We start from the raw sequence: 18,972 nt of genomic DNA on the forward strand, positions 1-18,972 counted from the left end.
CTTTTCAGTTGAAATACCCAATTTGGAATCAATGAAGTGCCCAATTCAGAATCAGAAAGATGAAGGATGGCTAAAGATGAAAAGTTTAAGGTTGATGGTTCAAAATGATGGTTCAAATCACATCCTAACAAGTGCAACTCTCTCAGGGAAGGAAGTGAATCTAGATCCTGCAACCAGTCAAAGGTGTTGGATAGGTTTAAATAACTCAGCTCAAGATGCTGAAGAGAAGAAAGAGCTGAAACCCATTGAAGGTTTTCATCATATCCGAGATAAGATTGATTAGATTTGAGAGGTTTCCAATTTGATGGGGGATGCTTCCGCCAAACTGATTACATCCAAGATCAAGATATTGCAAATTGGAGAGATTTCCAATTTGACGAGGAATGCTTAGACTAGATTCACTACCTCCGAGATCAAGATATTGTAAATTGGAGAGTTTTCCAATTTGACAAGGAATGCTTCCATTAAATTCATTACCTCCGAGACCAAGATATTGTAAATTGGAGAGTTTTCCAATTTGATGAGGAATGCTTCCTTCCAAAACATTGCTGCTGAGATTGAGACATATTAGCTTGGAGAGATTTCCAATTTGATGAGGAATGCTTCCTTCCAAATAATTGCCTCCAAGGTCAAGATAGATCAGATTGGAAAGATTCCAAAACTGAAGAGGAATGCTTCCAGCAAATCGAGCATTAGATAGGTTAAGATATGTCAAGCTTGTCATTGAGCCAAGAAAACCAGGTATTTGCATGCCTCCAAAATTATTACTGCTCAAATCCAAATAATTCAAATGCTTCAAGTCAAGCAAGGAAGAATGTACCTCACCACCAAACATTAATGTCTCATACAAATCATCGCTGCCAAACTGTAAAGGAGGTGGAGTCGTGAGGTGGAGCTCAAGAACATGGCCTGTGATGTTGTGGCAAACAACTGAAACCCAGCTGCAGCAATTTGCATGGAGAGACCATGAGGTTAGCCTATTTGAAGGATCTGAGAGATGACTCTTCATCTTAAGTAAGGCATCTCGCTCACTTGGAAGGCACTGAACCTCATAAGATGTTCTGCAAATGCATAAATCAACATTTGATAAGGTAAGTAACCAAAGAAAAACAACCACGAAGATATTGCAAGAACCATCCATGACTACGTCAACCAAAGAGGTTTTTGCTAACAATTTTTTTGTTATTCGATGGACATGCAACTCTCGGAGAAGAGAGTAGCTAGTATTTATAATGTCACTTTCGATTTTTGTTTTAATACATCGAAAAACTTTTCTTTTTAACTTCATTTTTCATCATGTAAGGAGTTTATTTTAAGGATAACTTTTTTATCTGCTATAAAAGACTTTCAAATATCCTTTATTGAACCCTTTTATTTTAAAGGGTGCTAAAATAAAAAGAATTTAATACACATTTAAATAACTTGCTGAAATAATTCTTTTATTCTCTTGTTATTATATGAAGATATTAAAATCATCAATGACAATAAAGGTATGGAGGTAAACGTGCGTGTTCTAAGGTTCAAAGAAAACAAAACAAGAAGGTTCCACAGTTGTCCCTATTTTTTTGGGACCGGTAAGTCTACTCTTGTGCTGGTCAACTACGGTATGTAATTTTTTTAATTTGCAAAAGAAAAGTTTTAAAATAAAAATTACTCAGAGGCTTGAAGAACATGAATTTTATTGCAGAAAGTTGCTGGTTATTTATATATAGTGCCATGACTATTTTCTTGCAGAAAGTTTTTGCTTATTTTTAAAAAACATATGCATAATTAAGAAAATACGAAAAACTCTAAATAATTGTTTTTGAAGCCACATGATCGTTATTATGTATTAGCGGTTAGAATATTTTTTCCATGAATATTGGTGGTTAGAAAAATGGCCCATCATTTAATTGGGCGATATGAATGGGTCCTTTGTTATTTTCTAACCTGCCTCGTTGTTCAAGTTGGGTTCTACATATAGAATACGTCTTGTAATGCAAAAATTTAGTAATGAATAAGAGAAATAAGGATAAAAATATAAGAAATTTTATTTATATAATTTTGTATGTATTGAAAAGGAAAATTAATTTCATCCATCGAGTCCACATAGTTATTTTTTTCTTGTAAACCTTCTATATGTAAGAGTAACAAATAAATCCTTCACACACACACACAAGGTGTTTAATTTTTTTCTTGTTACAAAGGATGATCAAATTATGTAGTCAATCCTTTTATTTTTACAAATGTCAGAATATAAACAATTTCAGCATAACATTTTTTTCTGGGCACAAACATTTTCCTATCAGAAGCAATTATTTTCAAGGTATTGTCAGGTATTAAATATGAATACATCTCTTAACAGAAATTAGAATCTTAGTTCGCCATATCGTAAGAAATTAGCCCCTTCTGCTAAATCTAACCAATATTTAATTAAATCACCAAAAGAATTATTTCGTCAAAAGTGATGGAATTAATGTTGAAGATAGAAAATTATTGTGGGCCATTCTATCCATATTTGTTTGTATGGAGTTGATTAGAGACTAGTCAAGATAAAAGAAAATAAAGTTGACAGGATAATGATGAAAAAGAAAATTAATTAATGTGGTCATTCTATAGGTGTTTGCATATAAGTTGATTATTATAGACTAATAGACAACCACATGATTAGTAGCAACGTGTGGAATGGGATTCCAACTTCCTTGCTATTATTTTTGTCCCTAGCTATTATTAATTTAATAATTTTTCCATACAATCACAGTTCATGAAAGAGACTATTGTTCTTTGGAGAAAATAAATTGCTAATGTATGTGCTGTGGAAAATTATGTTTTGTAGTTATAAGTCTTTCATAATTGAATTCACATTGAGAGACATTCACATTTAATATCTATCATGTTTCAAATAGGAGTATTTCTAGTAAGAAGATACTTATACGTATAAAGTGGAAAAATTTTCGTAATTGAGTTATTATGTTTGTGCGTGTTAAAATCGCAAATTATAGTCGAGATGATTCTTAAATCATAATTTAACCTTTTTTTTTATGTCTTTCATTATTGACTTAATATTGTTGTCCGTCAACTACGACAAACATATAGATCATAAGGTTACATCCAACCACCATAGTTTTTCAAATTTTGCTATAAAAAAAAACTTTAAAGTTCTAAATTACTCAAAAGGATAAAAATGACTTGAATGAATTTTTTTATGATTGGATAAATAATATGTGCTCCCAACAATTTGTTTTCCCTAGAAAGTTGTGGCATAGATTGTGGAGCTACAAGGAATATTTAAATTAAAATTATTGCTGTTGGATTTCAGATATTTTATTTTATATATATATATTAAAATTTGTTCTGGAGAACCAAAAAAAGAACATTTTCTAATGATATAATTATCTCCCAATTGATAATGCACGCTCAAGTTATATAATATACTCCCTCTTGTCCATAATATAAGATCCAATTGATTAATTTAGAGAGATTAAGAAAGTTATTCAACTACTTAATTATAGCATATATTACACAATCTCTCTAAAATGTTTACATGTATTATTAGATTATATATATCAATTTATAAGAGTGAAAAAATAGTTTAGAAAAAAAGATAAAGATAAATACTTTAAGGTAATTTTTTTTTAATCTTTTCAAATAAGTTAACTAATTTTATGTTAAGAAGTGGAAGAAAGTAAAAAAGTTATAACCCAAGCTGTTTCAAGTTAGAGTAATGGCCCATCATCTCATTAATTGATATGGATGGGACGTTCTCTATTATTTTCTAACTTGCCGTGTTATTAGGTTGGAGAGTGCCTATTGAATACGTCTTGTTTTGTAAAAAAGTAAGTCATCTAATTAATGAACAAGAGAAATTTTTTATCTTGAAAAGGAAATTTAATTTATTTTCACCCATCAGTCCAAATTATTTCTCGCTTGAAAATCTTCCAAGTATGAGTAACAAGCAAACCCTATCTATATTTAAGGAAACTTATGTGTTTGAGGGATGTTCAAATTATTTAATTGATACTTTATGTTCAGAATATCGCCAAAGTATAAATAATTTCAACATGACATCTAAGTACCTCGCCAACATATAATTCTATTTCCACTATTATCATAAGCACATCACAATCATCAATATTCAATGTAGTAATAAAATGTATCAGAATTGCACTCTTTATAAGAAAAAGAAATGAAAAAGAAAGTGATAGGAAAATGGTGAATACTGAAAATTATTGTCGTGGTCCATCCTATATACATATTGTTCCCATATGTGACTTTGGTCCCAACTTTCAAATTTTCCACATTTGAATAACTAATAAAAGAGACTATTCATTGTTTGGCCGGAGAAAAAGTTGTTCTAGTATTTTCTTCGGTCCATAATACAAGTCATTTTAACTAATTCGTTAAAATAAAAAAAATAATAGTTAACTCATTAAATTTGTTTCAAATTGAATTTTTTTTTCAACTTTACCTATGTTAAATGAGATTGTGTGAAGAAGAGAGAAATATATATATATATATATATATAAAAAGTTACATTTAAGCATTAATTGTAAGGACAAAATTAACAAATAAGCATATTAATTACTCTCCAAGTGATTTATATTTTTGGACCAAACAATTCTCTATAAGCGACTTATATTGTGGATTGGAGAAAGTATGCATGCGGAAAATTCTTTTATTAATGAGCGTATTAAAAAAGGCAATGTATTCACTTTTATTCAAGTCTTTCACCATCGACTTTATACTCCTATACCCCCCAAGAACGCAAAGATATACATATAATAAAGTCTCTCGAAAAAAGAAAATAGAAGTGATAGGATAAGACAACAAAGAAAATTAATGTGTTCATTTTATAGGTGTTTGGATGTAAGTTGATTATAGACTGAATAAACAACCACATTATCAGTCTCAACGTGTGGAATGGGATTCCAACTTTTTTGTTACTATTTGTCCCGACTTTTAAATTTTCCACCCAAGGAATAATAGTTCATGAAAGAAACTATTCAATATTGTTTGGAGAAAATAAATAGTTAATGTGTTTTGGAAAATTATGTTTTTGTGGTTATAATCTAGCTTTCCATAATCGAATTCTTATTAAGAGATATGCTCGTGTTTAATATTTGGCCATACCCTAAACATAATTACTTCCAATAAAAGATATATACCTGTGCATATAACATAAAAAAGACAAATTGCAAGGTATGTTCCTTAAGGTTAAGGAGATGCCCTTTATCCCTAATACAGGAGCCAACTCACCTCGGGGACTGGGGTTACAGACTACTTCTCTAGTCTTGTTTATAAGGTAAAGAGAGAAGATTTTTCTTGGTCCTATTTATAAATTACTTCATTAAATCTTTTGCATGAATTTACAATTTTATCATTCATTTATTAAAATATTGTTTTTTTTTAAAAAGTGTGTGTATTAAATAGGGGTCAAGTTAGAAAGTTGTTGTATTTTAATAGAAAATTAATACAGTTTAAAATCTTTCTTGATCTACATAAAATATACTCAAAATACCTTTAAAATTGCAAAGTTACTTCTTAAGTCACAGTAATTCAAACAATTTTGGTAAGTCTTTCATCATTGATTTATTGCTCTTGTGCCCGTCAACTACGGCTAACTTGAGGTTACTAAAAAGCTTTAAGAGTTCAAATTACTCAAAATTAAAGGATAAAAAACTTGAATGAGTTTTGTTGTGGTTGGATAAATAATAATGTATGCTTCCAGCCAATGTTATTAAACTCAAATCTAAAAAACACGTGACGGGAATGTAAACTTGTAAACGTTTACTATTAAGAATAAGTAACTATTAAATGTATATAATAAAATAATTAAAATGTAAAAATGACTACAATTTTATTTGGATATATTTCAAATTCAAATAATTGGAATTAAGTCCATAAATAATAAATATTTATAGTTTACCATACTTAAGAAAGAAATTTTTATAAAGTTCTTATATAAAATCACTAATCATAATCAAATTTTAAAAAATTAATGAGTTTAAGAGTGAATTAATACGATTTTGTAAGTTAAAAACATAAAAACAATAAATTTCGTGTGTAAATTTGTGAGTTCAGCTAAATTTACAAGTAACCTGAATTTAGAGCGAATCGATACGATTTGATAAGGTGAAAATGTAAAACTATTAAATTTAAAGAGTCAACTAACAAATTTAACAACAAATGCTCCCAACAATTTTTTTTTTTTACTTAGAAAGTTGTAGAATAGATTGTGGAGCTGTAAGGAATATCTAAATTAAAATTATTGCTGTGGGATTTGAGATCTTTTATTATATTAAAATTTTTTCTGAAAAAAAAATAGAACATTTGCTAATGATATAATTATCTTCCAATTGATAGTGCGCTATTTTTTAAAGATATAATATCAACTAAAAATAAAGTTAAGAAGTTATTATATTTTAAAAGAAAATTAATTCGGTTTAAAATTTTTTTACATAAAATATGCTAGAAACATCACATAAATAGAATCACATCACATCACATTATAATATAAGAAAGTTATAACTCAAGCTGCTTGGAAGAATAATGGCCCATCATCTGATTAATTGATATGGATCGGACGTTCTCTGTTATTTCCTAACTTGCCGTGTTGTTAGGTCCGGAGCTGCGTATTGATCGCGTCTAGGTTTGTGGAAAAATCAATCACATAATTAATGAATAAGAGAAATTATTTTATCTTGAAAAGGAAATTTATTTGTATACTCTCAGTGCACCACGTAACTCATGCTCTGACTAATTGTAATGCACCAACTCATCTTTATTTTAATCCTATCTGGCATCCACTCATCTCATTCCAGCTTGACCTTTCCACCTCCGATTGCCTTCGGGTCAACCTTGCAAAAATGAAAAAACCCCCCTCTCTTGCCTCCTACCCCTTTCGCCGCCGCACATGAAGGCGGATGGTTCTGGGTTGAGTCCAACATCTTCCCGCCACGGAGCTCGCAGTCTTCACTAGCCCTGTTCACAAGAGGAAGAAGGAAGAAGAAGAGGGTTACGTCTTTCCCCCCTCCCTCCTTCTCCGTTTCCTCCCATAACTCTAGCCGATCCCACTCCAACTCCACCAACGATTCTACCTCTCACCTCCTCCTCTGCCACTGGACCCCCATCACTACGTCCTCTGCTTCTGGCGCGGACAATAGCTCCACTAATGGCTCCGATGAACCTGCCAGGCGGAAGTTCCGCTGCACACCTATATTTATTTATTTTATTTCTCAAACTGTTTCGATTTTTAGCCTTTTTTTTTTTTGGGTGGTTTCTGGATGACGGTAATCTTCAGTGTGATTGAGGTCCTTTTCGAATGAAGATTGAGGATAATAGTATGAAGCTTGAGGATGAATTGATTTGTGTTTTTTTTCTGTATGCGGGCTGAAGCTGAAGAAATTTCTTTGGAACTGCTAGTTTTCAATTTCAAAGTCAGCATAATTCTCTGATTTTTTCTATTCAGCTAGCATCACACTGCTCGCATAGTTTCTTTTTGTTCATGATTTTGACTTCTTTGGTCTACGAAGTCATGAGTCTCAATACGACGCTATGGTTATCAGTTGTGGATTTTGGTTTAATCTGCTTCTATGTTGATAATGGTCGATTCCTTTTGTGCTATTAATAACCAGACTGATGTCATTCATATTGTTAGTATTAATCAGAGACTATGTTGGTCTCAGAGCAAGAGAAGTATGTCCACCAGTGGCTTGAGGTTGAGGAGAGGGTTGGATTCACATCCAGTTAATTTGTCCTTCAAATATGATGATGACTCTAGCTATTTTTACATTTTACAGAGTTGCAATCGCAGGTCCTTCAAAAAAAAAAAAATTGTTTGTGAAGTTTTTACGTATTTTCTTTTTAATTGTTATTTACTTGCAATTATGTTGGAACTAATGGAGACTAAATTCTCGAGCCGAAAAGGAGTGGGCGAGGTAGCAGAAAGGTCCATTTGGAAAAGCAACAAAAATCAAGATATGATCCCTCATAATTGGAACACAGGGAAGCACATTCACAAACCGTAGACCAAGAAATACAATTGCACAGAACAAAAGAAGTTTCAAAGTTGCAGTGATTGGATATTGATGGTAATTGAAGATTGGATATTGCTTTCTCACGATGACATCTTGGAGGACGAACACCAAGTGAATTTTGTTTGTTGATATTTTTGGTTAAATGTATTTTGTTGTACTGGTTGTGTTTCAATGGGGTTACGCTTGCTAGCTATAATGCAAGTTTATATCCCCAGGGTGTGCATATTGCTTATGTAAATTCTGATTTAGTTTGCTATCAAGTTTAGAATGTTGAAAGGAACGAAATCTGTTAAATTATCCATTTTACATTCTCGAACTGGCAATTTGTAAAGCATTTGAAGCAAAAATGTTTGTTTTCACCAGATCTCATCTTCTCGAGAAATTCTTTACAGTTCTAGGATCTGTCTAAAACAAAATTACTTCCTTGGTTGATTATGCCCTCGATCACAAGAATAATAATGAAAAAAATCGCTCCGAGCAGTGTGATACTAGCAGAAAAGATTAAATCAGAGAATTATATTGACTTTGAAATCACAGAAATGTTCAAAACTCGCAGTTCCAAAAAAAAATTTCCCCAGCTTCAGTCAGGATTAAGAAAGTCCAAAAAAGCACAAATAAGTTCATCTTCAAATTTCATACTAGTATTCACGATCTTCATTCGACAAGGACCTCAATCTCACTAAAGTTTTACGTTGATCCAGAAATCACGGGAAAAAAAAAAAACAAGAAGAAGAAGAAGAAATCCATATTGTCTGAGAAATAAAATAAAAAAGAGAATACAAAGTGACGTCCTCCTGGGAGGTTCATCGGAGAAAGGGGTCTAGCAGTAAGGAGGAGGCGAGAGGCAGAATTGTTGGTGGAGTTGGAGTGGGATTGGCGAGACTTATGGGAGGAAATAGAGGAGGAGGGAGGGGGGAAGACGCAACCCACTTCTTCTTCCTTCTTCCTCTTGTGAACAGGGCTAGTGAAGATGGCGAGCACCGTAGCGGGAAGATGTTCGGCTCAACCCAGATCCATCCGCCTCCATGTGCGGCGGTGAAGGGCGGAGGAGACAGAAGAGGGAGGTTTTTTATTTTTGCGAGGTTGACAAAAGGCAGTCGAAGGTGGAAAGGTGAAGCTGGAATGAGATGAGTGGATGCCAGATAGGATTAATTTAACATGAGTTGGTGCATTACAATTGGTCAGAACACGGATTACGCGGTACACTGAGAGTATGTAAGAATTTCTCCCTAATTATTTCTTGCTTGAAAATCTTCCAAATATGAATAACAAGTGAATCCTATCTACTCCTCTTATCATATTTATAAGGTAGAAAGGGAATATTTTTCTTAGTGGTAGAGAGAGAATATTTTTCTTAATCCTATTTATAAGTCACTTTATTAAATTTTTAGCATAAATGTATTATTTTCTTTTATTTATTATAGTATAAATAGTTTTTTTAAAATGGTGTTGTATCAAATAAGGATAAAGTTAAAAAGTAGTTATATTTTAATGAAGAGTTAATGCAGTTTAAGATTTTTCTTGATTTGTGTGAAACATGCTGGAAATATCTTATAAATAGGACTAAATGAGTATATTTAAGAAAAGTTATTTGTTCAGGGATGTTCACATTATTTAGCCATTGATTTTATGTTAAGAATATCGCCAAATTATAAATAATTTCAACATGACATCTAAGTACATCGCCAACATATAATTCTATTTTGCACTATTATCATAAACACATCACCATTATCAATATTCAATGTAGTAATAACATGTATCAGAGTTGCACTACTTACCAGAAAAAGAAATGAAAAGAAGATGATGGGATTAATGGTGAATATTGAAAATCATTGTCGTGGGCCATTCTATGTGCATATTTGTCTCCAAGAAGTTGACTAAGGAGTAATGACTAATTAACAGCCATACAACGTCGGTCCCAACTTTCAAATTTTCCAAATCTGAATAGCTAGTGAAAAAGACTATTCACTGTTTGACAGGAGAAAAGTTGTTAAGGTGCTCTCACTTTCATTCATAATACAAGTCATTTTAACTAATTCTTAAAACCAAAAACTAATAGTTAATTCATTAAATTTGTTTCAAATTGATTTTTTTTTTAACTTTATCCATATTAAAAGACGTTGTGAAGGAGAGAAAGAACATAAAGAGTTACATTTAAACATTAATTCTAAGGACAACATGGACAAATAAACATATTCATTACTCTTCAGGTAACTTATATTTTAAACCAAACTATTCTTCTAAAAGTGACTTACATTATGGATTGTAAGGAATGTGTTTGGAAAATCCTTTTATTATTGTGTGTATTATAAAGAGCAAAGTATTTAACTGTTATTAAGTCTTTCACCATTGACTTTGTACTCTTACAACCCGTCAAGAACGCAAAGATATACATAAATCAAGTCTCTAGATGAGGTAGGCCAAAAAGATATCAAGTCTCTAGAAAAAAGATAATAGAATTGATAGGATAATGACAACAAAGTAAATTAATGAGGTCATTTCATAGGTGTTTGTATGTAAGTTGATTATAGATTAACAAACAACCACATTATTCCCAACGTGTGGAATGGGATTCCAACTTTGCTATTATTTTTGACCCAACTTTTAAGTTTTCCACACAAGAATAGTTCATGAAAGAAACTATTCATTATTTGGAGAAAATAAATTTTTAATGTGTTTTGGAAAATTATGTTTTTGTGGTTGTAAACTAACTTTTCATAATTGAATCCTTATTGAGAGATACTTATGTTTTAATGTTTAATATCTGGTCATACCTCAAATAAAATTACTTTCAATAGAAAAATACTCACGTATAGTTAACAAAAAATCTTTCATAATTTTTCTGAGATAAAAAGTCTTTTTCTATTAAGTCATATTTTTTTGCATGTTAAAATCGGCAGAGTTACGATCAAGAGCCTTTTTCTGTCATAATTCAACCTTTTAATCTTTTTAAGTCTTTCGTCATTGACTTATTATCAGCTTTTGTTTCCGTCAACTATGGCAAATAGATATAGATGCAATCATAAAATTCATAAGAAGTTCACATCCAAGCATCATGATTTTTCAAATTTTGAAAGAAAAAAACTTTAAAAATTCAAATTAATTTCTCCAAATTCCAAACGCTCAAAAACCTGAATGAATTCTGTTATGATTCGATAAATAATACATGGTCCCAACTATTTTCTTCTAGAAAGTTGCCGCTTGGGTTGTGGAGCTTCAAGGAATATTTAAAATTATTACGATCACATTTCTGATCTTTTATTATATTAATTCTCGACTCTAATATAATGCATACACAAGTTATAATATAAGAAATTTACGACTTAAGCTATTTAGAGTTATCACCTCAGCTCGCAAGACTTAATTCTTAAATGTATGATATGATAAAAGAAAATTAATTAAAACTCACTTCTGGTAGTTACAATGGAATTTTACAACTATTATTATTGCTCTTGCTACATCTTACAATATTGGCAAGAAAAAAAATCCTTGTTGGCTCATAATATATAGAATTTTTTTTATCACCGAATAATATAAATTTCTAAGATACTACTTCCATTTATATTGCTTGTAAACAAGGTTGATATTGATGGGGGAAATAGTCGAGTCGTAAGCAGACGGTGATGTGTTTTGAAGTTTTTTCATAGCCTTTTTTTAATACAAATATATTTTTCAAAAAGAAAAATCTTGTAGGAGGAGTAATTAAACTCGTGATCTTTTTTTCAAACTATCATCCTTCCTACCACCTAAGGAGCCTTATGTGGTTATCAAACTCAGGTATCTGAGAAGAAAGCATTGGATTGGTGTGCGTCAAAAGGAAATATTCCTTACTTCGAGACATCTGCTAAAGAGGACTACAATATAGATGCTGCTTTTCTGTGTAGTGCTAAGACTGCTCTAGCTAATGAGCAAGGGTAGGACATGCAAGTTTTGCTTTAAACTTGCGTGCACATATTCAAAATCATATTGAGATATTTATATAGCGTGTGTGTGTAAAATGTAGGATATTTGTCTCAATGTTCAGTAAGAATGATAGAAACCTTAAGAGACCTAATCATACTGGGAAATTAGCAGGACAATCTTACTAGGTAAACACTCAGTTGTAAATGATAGCAAGTGATCCTAGAAAACAGAGCATCAAGGAAATATACATGACAGCAAATAATGTTCCATTCTTAATTAGCAAAGGCGTGGGTATGCATGCTAATGCAAAAAATTCCTACTGAGTTATCTGATATACTTGGCCCTTTGACCCACATTTTTTTGGGTCCTGTAATGATTCTCCACCCTTCCCGTCTTTCTTGTTATTAAGTCAGTTAGATCATTTTGTTGATTGTGATGCATTTGTTTAATTGATTTGCCATAAGTTGTTTAAGCTTATGTATTCATGCTCCTTCATAACAAAGTTGTTTAAGCAAAATGTTGTAAATGACATTTTATTGACAGTGCCCTTCTAAAGGACTTTGGTATCATAAAATCTCCTATTCTATTTCTTGGGCAAACAAAGTTCTTTTTTCTTTTCTCTCTGTTTTTATTATTTGGGTTGAACTTGACTATTGATGGTTACAGGTTTTGTAAGATGGAGTATTGCTTCCTCAAAGACAATGCATTGAATCTAGTTTTTAACAAATGCTAATCAGTGATTAAGCTTTGTATGAAATCAAAACAAGCAAAGATTAAATAGAGTTTTATGCATGATATTATAGTTTGGTCTTTAAAGTGTAGACATTATATCTTTAATGGTACTTTTTTGAAGATAATTAATGAAATAGACAGATAATTACGTATTGCTTAGTTTTATCTGTAATGCATCTATTATGAGCACAACTCTTTCATCATAACAAATATATCATATGTATGACCTTCAAAGTTGAACCACACAATCCTTGTAAATGAGTTTATTCATCAATTACAACATCATTATTGAAAGCATAATATGATTAAAAGAGAGATAAATCACTTATCTTCTACAAACACCAACCTTCCAATGCAAATCTGGCCTAGTTTGCTTTCACCAGCAGCAACGGTATTGCAGTTTATACCACATGCGATCAATGAATTGGAAATAAGCATACTTCCATGAACTACTATAGAGCAAAGGACCCACCACTGCCCAGAACCCCACAATAAATCCAAATGCCATGCTGACAAAGAACCAATTGATTCCTTTCACATGATGGACTTCTTCTTCTTTGTTGCTGGAGCTGTTTGATGAACAATTATTGAGTGGAGGACCACATAAATCATAATTGCCAACAAAACTTGATGCTTCAAAGCTTTGTATTTGGGTCCCTGTTGGAATTTTTCCCATCAAATTATTGTAAGACAAGTTCAGCATGCTCAGAAAGCTCAATTTCGACATGCTTGGCGGGATTTCACCTGTAAGATGGTTTCTTGAGAAGTCCATAGTCTCCAGTGATTTCATATTGCCAATATTTTGAGGAATTTGGCCAACAAAATGATTATTTGAAAGGTTCAAAAAATGAAGTCCCTTAAGTCTTGTAAGTTCTTTTGGTATCTCTCCAGATAATCCATTGTTTGACAAGTCGATACTAGTGATGAGACCAAGGTTGGAGCTGTAATCATAAACCTTTTCTTTAAGTAACAATGGTTCAACTAACAATTGACCACCACTTATTGGAAAAAAATGTATGACTCTAAACTATTATTTATTACCAACATGGCACTCAAATGGTTGACACATTTTGGAATATATCCTGTCAACTCGTTATGCGCGAGGTCCAAGATTTGTAAGACACTCATGTCGCAAATTTGATGAGGAATTGGACCAGAAAATTTGTTTGATCTCAAAACAAGAATCTTCAAATTTGATAAACTTTGTCCAACCCAAGATGGAATCATTCCTGAAAATTGATTCTCTCCCAGATCCAAGGAAACCAGGCTGCTTCCATTCTTCAAAAAACTCGGTAAATTTCCAGAAAAACTATTGTTGCGAAGGTTCAACATTTCCAATAGTGGCAAGGATGACATGGATGTCTGTAAAATTTAGTGAAATGGTTGTTTCCTAAGTTCACTTCCACAATATATGGCCACCTCGCCCAGCAATCAGGTACTTTACCTGATAAATTATTTGATGCCAAATTAAGAAAAGCTAACCCATCTCCTCTTGTTTATGACACAAAAAGTGAGTAATGGATCCTGAAAACCAGTTGCTTGAGAGGTCTAAGAATACCACATTTTGTGATACATACGGTAATTGGCCATGTAACTTATTTGAGCTTAGATCAACAATACATTCCAAAGAACAGTTTATCAGTGTATTCGAAAGCTCTCCTTCAATATGATTGTGGGAGAGATTCAAATAGTCGAGATTTCCAGCTGTGCCCCAAAACCAAGTTGGAATTGAATCACGAATCTTGTTGTCGGAGATGTCCAAATATCGAAGATGCTTTAGTGATTGAATCCATGATGGAAAGTGAGGACCAGAATTCCAAGAAGCCAAATTTAACGTCACCAAAAGTTGGAAAGGAGGATCCCAATTAGGGTCCACTTTTAAATTGAGTTGGTTTTTTCGTACCCATAATCTTGCAAGTGGGTAAAATTAACAAGGTGGGCTTCTTTGACAACTCCTTGAAAAAGATTATGTCCCAAACTAAGGAAATTCAATTTACAGAGTGATCCTAGAATTTTGAAAGGATTTCCTTCAAGTTGATTTTCATAGAGATCAAGAACATCAAAGATGTTAGATTTCCAAATGATATAGGAATTGCACTTTTGAAAGTGTTGTTCCAAAGATCAAGATATATCAAAGACTTAATGTTTCCTAATGAGTCAGGAAGTGCACCTTGAATGGAGTTTTGAGAAAGATCAAGTTGAACAAGATTTTTAAGGAGACCAATTTGGTCAGTGAGATGGCCAGATAATTGAGAATCACTCATATAAAAAATCTCTAGTGCATGAGAAACACATCTTTCTGAAAGAATTTTTAATATTTGAGAAATTTGTTGGTTGCACTTCATGTTTGAAATATCCAGTTTTTTCAAGTTGCAAAGATTTCCCATAGAAGTTGGAATCGATCCTTCTAAAAGATTTCCATTTAAATCAAGAGTAACAAGAGAAGTCAAGTTTCCAACATTCATAGAAATTGCGCCAACCAAGTGGTTTTGAGAGAGAATGAGGGACTTTAAATGACTAAAACTGTACAACCAATCAGGAAGAGAAGAGTTGAACTGATTGTCAGATAAATCAAGATGTTGAAGGAGAGTTAAGTTTTGAATACTAACTGGGATGGGACCTTGAAAACCATTACTGTTTAATTGAAGATGAACTAATCTTTTCAGTTGAAATACCCAATTTGGAATCAATGAAGTGCCCAATTCAGAATCAGAAAGATGAAGGATGGCTAAAGATGAAAAGTTTAAGGTTGATGGTTCAAAATGATGGTTCAAATCACATCCTAACAAGTGCAACTCTCTCAGGGAAGGAAGTGAATGTAGATCCTGCAACCAGTCAAAGGTGTTGGATAGGTTTAAATCAATCAGCTCAAGATGCTGAAGAGAAGAAAGAGCTGAAACCCATTGAAGGTTTTCAACATATCCGAGATGAAGATTGATTAGATTTGAGAGGTTTCCAATTTGATGGGGGTGCTTCCACCAAACTGATTATATCCAAGATCAAGATATTGCAAATTGGAGAGATTTCCAATTTGACGAGGAATGCTTCCATTAAATTCATTACTCCGAGATCAAGATATTGCAAATTGGAGAGATTTCCAATTTGACGAGGAATGCTTCCATTAAATTCATTAACTCCGAGATCAAGATATTGTAATTGGAGAGATTTCCAATTTGATGAGGAATGCTTCCTTCCAAATAATTGCCTCCAAGGTCAAGATAGATCAGATTGGAAAGATTCCAAAACTGAAGAGGAATGCTTCCAGCAAATCGAGCATTAGATAGGTTAAGATATGTCAAGCTTGTCATTGAGCCAAGAAAACCAGGTATTTGCATGCCTCCAAAATTATTACTGCTCAAATCCAAATAATTCAAATGCTTCAGGTCAAGCAAAGAAGAATGTACCTCACCACCAAACATTAATGTCTCATAAAATCATCGCCATTGACTGTAAAGGAGGTGGAGTCGTGAGGTGGAGCTCAAGAACATGGCCTGTGATGTTGTGGCAAACAACTGAAACCCAGCTGCAGCAATTTGCATGGAGAGACCAAGAGGCGAGCCTATTTGAAGGATCTGAGAGACGACTCTTCATCTTAAGTAAGGCATCTCGCTCACTTGGAAGGCACTGAACCTCATAAGATGTTCTGCAAATGCATAAATCAACATTTGATAAGGTAAGTAACCAAAGAAAAACAACCACGACGATATTGCAAGAACCATCCATGACTACGTCAACCAACGAAGTTTTTGCTAACAATTTTTTTGTGCTTCGATGGACATGTAACTCTCGGAGAAGAGAGTGGCTAGTATTTATAATGTCACTTTCGATTTTTTTTTTAATACACGAAAAAACTTTTCTTTTTAACTTCATTTTTCATCGTGCAAGGAGTTTATTTAAGGATAACTTTTTTACCTGTTATAAAATATTTTCAAATTCTTTATTAAACCCTTTTATTTTAGAGTGCTAAAATAAAAAGAATTTAATACACATTTAAATAACCTGCGGAAATAATTCTTTTATTCTCTTATTATTACATGAAGATATTAAAATCATCAATGACAATAAAGGTATTTAGGTAAACGTGCGTGTTCTAAGGTTCAAAGAAAAAAACAGGAAGGTTCCACAGTTGTCCCCTTTTTTTGGGACCAATAAGTCTACTCGTGTGCTGGTCAACTACGGTATGTAATTTTTTTAATTTGCAAAAAAAAAGTTTTAAAATAAAAATTACTCAGAGGCTTAAAGAACATGAATTTTATTGCAGAAAGTTGCTGGTTATTTATATATAGTGCCATAATTATTTTCTTGCAGAAAGTTTTTCTTATTTAAAAAAAAACATAATGCATAAATTAAGAACTACGAAAAACTCTAAATAATTGTTTTTTAAGCCACTTGATCGTTATTATGTATTAGTGGTTAGAATATTTTTTCCATGAATATTGGTGGTTAGAAAAATGGCCCATCATTTAATTGAGCGATATTAATGGGTCCTTTGTTATTTTCTAACCTGCCGCGTTGTTCAAGTTGGGTTCTACCTATTGAATACGTCCTGTAATGTAAAAATTTAGGTAATAAATAAGAGAAATAAAGATTAAAAATATAAGAAATTTTATTTATACTACCTTATGTACTAATTATAAAATCTTGTTTATAATCTACAAATAAGGTCTTATAGTTAAAACCGAAGGTAGTATAATTTTTTTATTTATTGAAAAGGAAATTAATTTCATCCATCGAGGCCACATAGTTAATTTTTTTCTTGGAAACCTTCTATATGTAAGAGTAACAAATAGATCCTCCGCACACACGCACAGAAGGTGTTTAATTTTTTCTTGTTCAGAAGAATGATCAAATTATGTAGTCAATCCTTTTATTTTTACATATGTCAGAATATAACCAATGTCAACATAGCATTTTTTTTGTAGACACAAACATTTTCCTATTGGAAGCAATCATATTCAAAGTATTGTCAGGTATTAAATGAGTATATTTTCTAATAGAGATTAGAATCTTAGTTCGTTATATTGTAAGAAACTAGCCCTTTTGCTAAATCTAACTAACATTTAATTACATCACCAAAAGAATTATTTCATCAAAAGTGATGGAATTAATGGTGAAGATAGAAAATTATTGTGGGCCATTCTATCCATATTTGTTTGTATGGAGTTGATTAGAGACTAGTCAAGATAAGAGAAAATAAAATTGACAGGATAATGATGAAAAAGAAAATTAATTAATGTGCTCATTCTATAGGTGTTTGCATATAAGTTTATTGTTATAGACTAATAAACAACCACATGATTAGTGGCAACGTATGGAATGGAATTCCAACTTCCTTGCTATTATTTTTGTCCCTAGCGATTATTAATTTAATAATTTTTCCGCACAATAACAGTTCATGAAGAGACTATTTTTCTTTGGACAAAATAAATTGCTAATGTATGTGCGGTGGAAAATTATGTTTTGTAGTTATAAGTCTTTCATAATTGAATTCGTCCATCATATTTCAAATAGGATTGTTTCTAGTAAGAAGACACTTATACGTATAAAGTGGGAAAATTTCGTAGTTGAGTTATTATGTGTGGGCGTGTTAAAATCGCAAAGTTATAGTCGGGGTGATTCTCAAAACATATTCAACTTTTTTTTAAGTCTTTCATTATTGACTTAATGTTGTTGTCCGTCAACTACGACAAACATATAGATACAATCATAAAATTCATAAGTTCCATCCAACCACCATAGTTTTTCAAATTTTGCTATAAAAAAACTTTAAAGTTTTAAATTACTCAAAAGGATAAAAATGACTTGAATGAATTTTTTTAATGATTGGATAAATAATATGTGCTCCCAACTATTTTTTTTTCTAGAAAGTTGTGGCATAGATTGTGGAGCTACAAGGAATATTTAAATTAAAATTATTGCTGTCGGATTTCAGATATTTAATATATATGTTAAAATTTGGTCTGGAAAACCAAAAAAAGAACATTTTCTAATGACATAATTATCTCCCAATTGATAATGCACGCACAAGTTATATAATATACTACCCTCCGGTCCATAATATAAATCCAATTGATTAATTTGGAGAGATTAAAAAAGTTATTAGATTGCTTAATTATAGCATATGTTACACAATCTCTTTAAAATATTTACGTGTATTATTAGATTATATATATATAATTTATAAGAGTGAAAAATTAGTTTAGAAAAAAAGATAAAGATAAATACTTTAAGGCAATTTATTTTCTATTCTTATTAATATCTCCAAATAATTTAACTGAATTTTTTATTAATAACTGGGGAGATAGTAACAAAGTTATAA

The 18,972-nt window shown here is 31.9% G+C and overlaps 1 protein-coding gene across 1 annotated transcript; it reads right to left on the minus strand.

Moving 5' to 3' along the window:
• Window positions 1-205: 205 nt before the first annotated feature.
• On the minus strand, window positions 206-1,141 carry LOC114755238 (receptor-like protein 53). The gene has a single exon (XM_028944102.1). It carries the CDS (start codon window positions 1,139-1,141, stop codon window positions 206-208), a length of 936 nt encoding a protein of 311 aa, XP_028799935.1.
• Between the last annotated feature and the right edge of the window lie 17,831 nt (window positions 1,142-18,972).

This window comes from Neltuma alba, unplaced genomic scaffold, assembly GCF_004799145.2.
Source record: "Neltuma alba isolate B1F8T4 unplaced genomic scaffold, ASM479914v2 tig00010242_pilon, whole genome shotgun sequence".
Taxonomy (NCBI): domain Eukaryota; kingdom Viridiplantae; phylum Streptophyta; class Magnoliopsida; order Fabales; family Fabaceae; genus Neltuma; species Neltuma alba.

Coding starts and splice junctions, on each gene's coding strand:
- LOC114755238 (XM_028944102.1), bottom strand. CDS start 1,141: ATGGATGGTTCTTGCAATATCTTCGTGGTTGTTTTTCTTTGGTTACTT.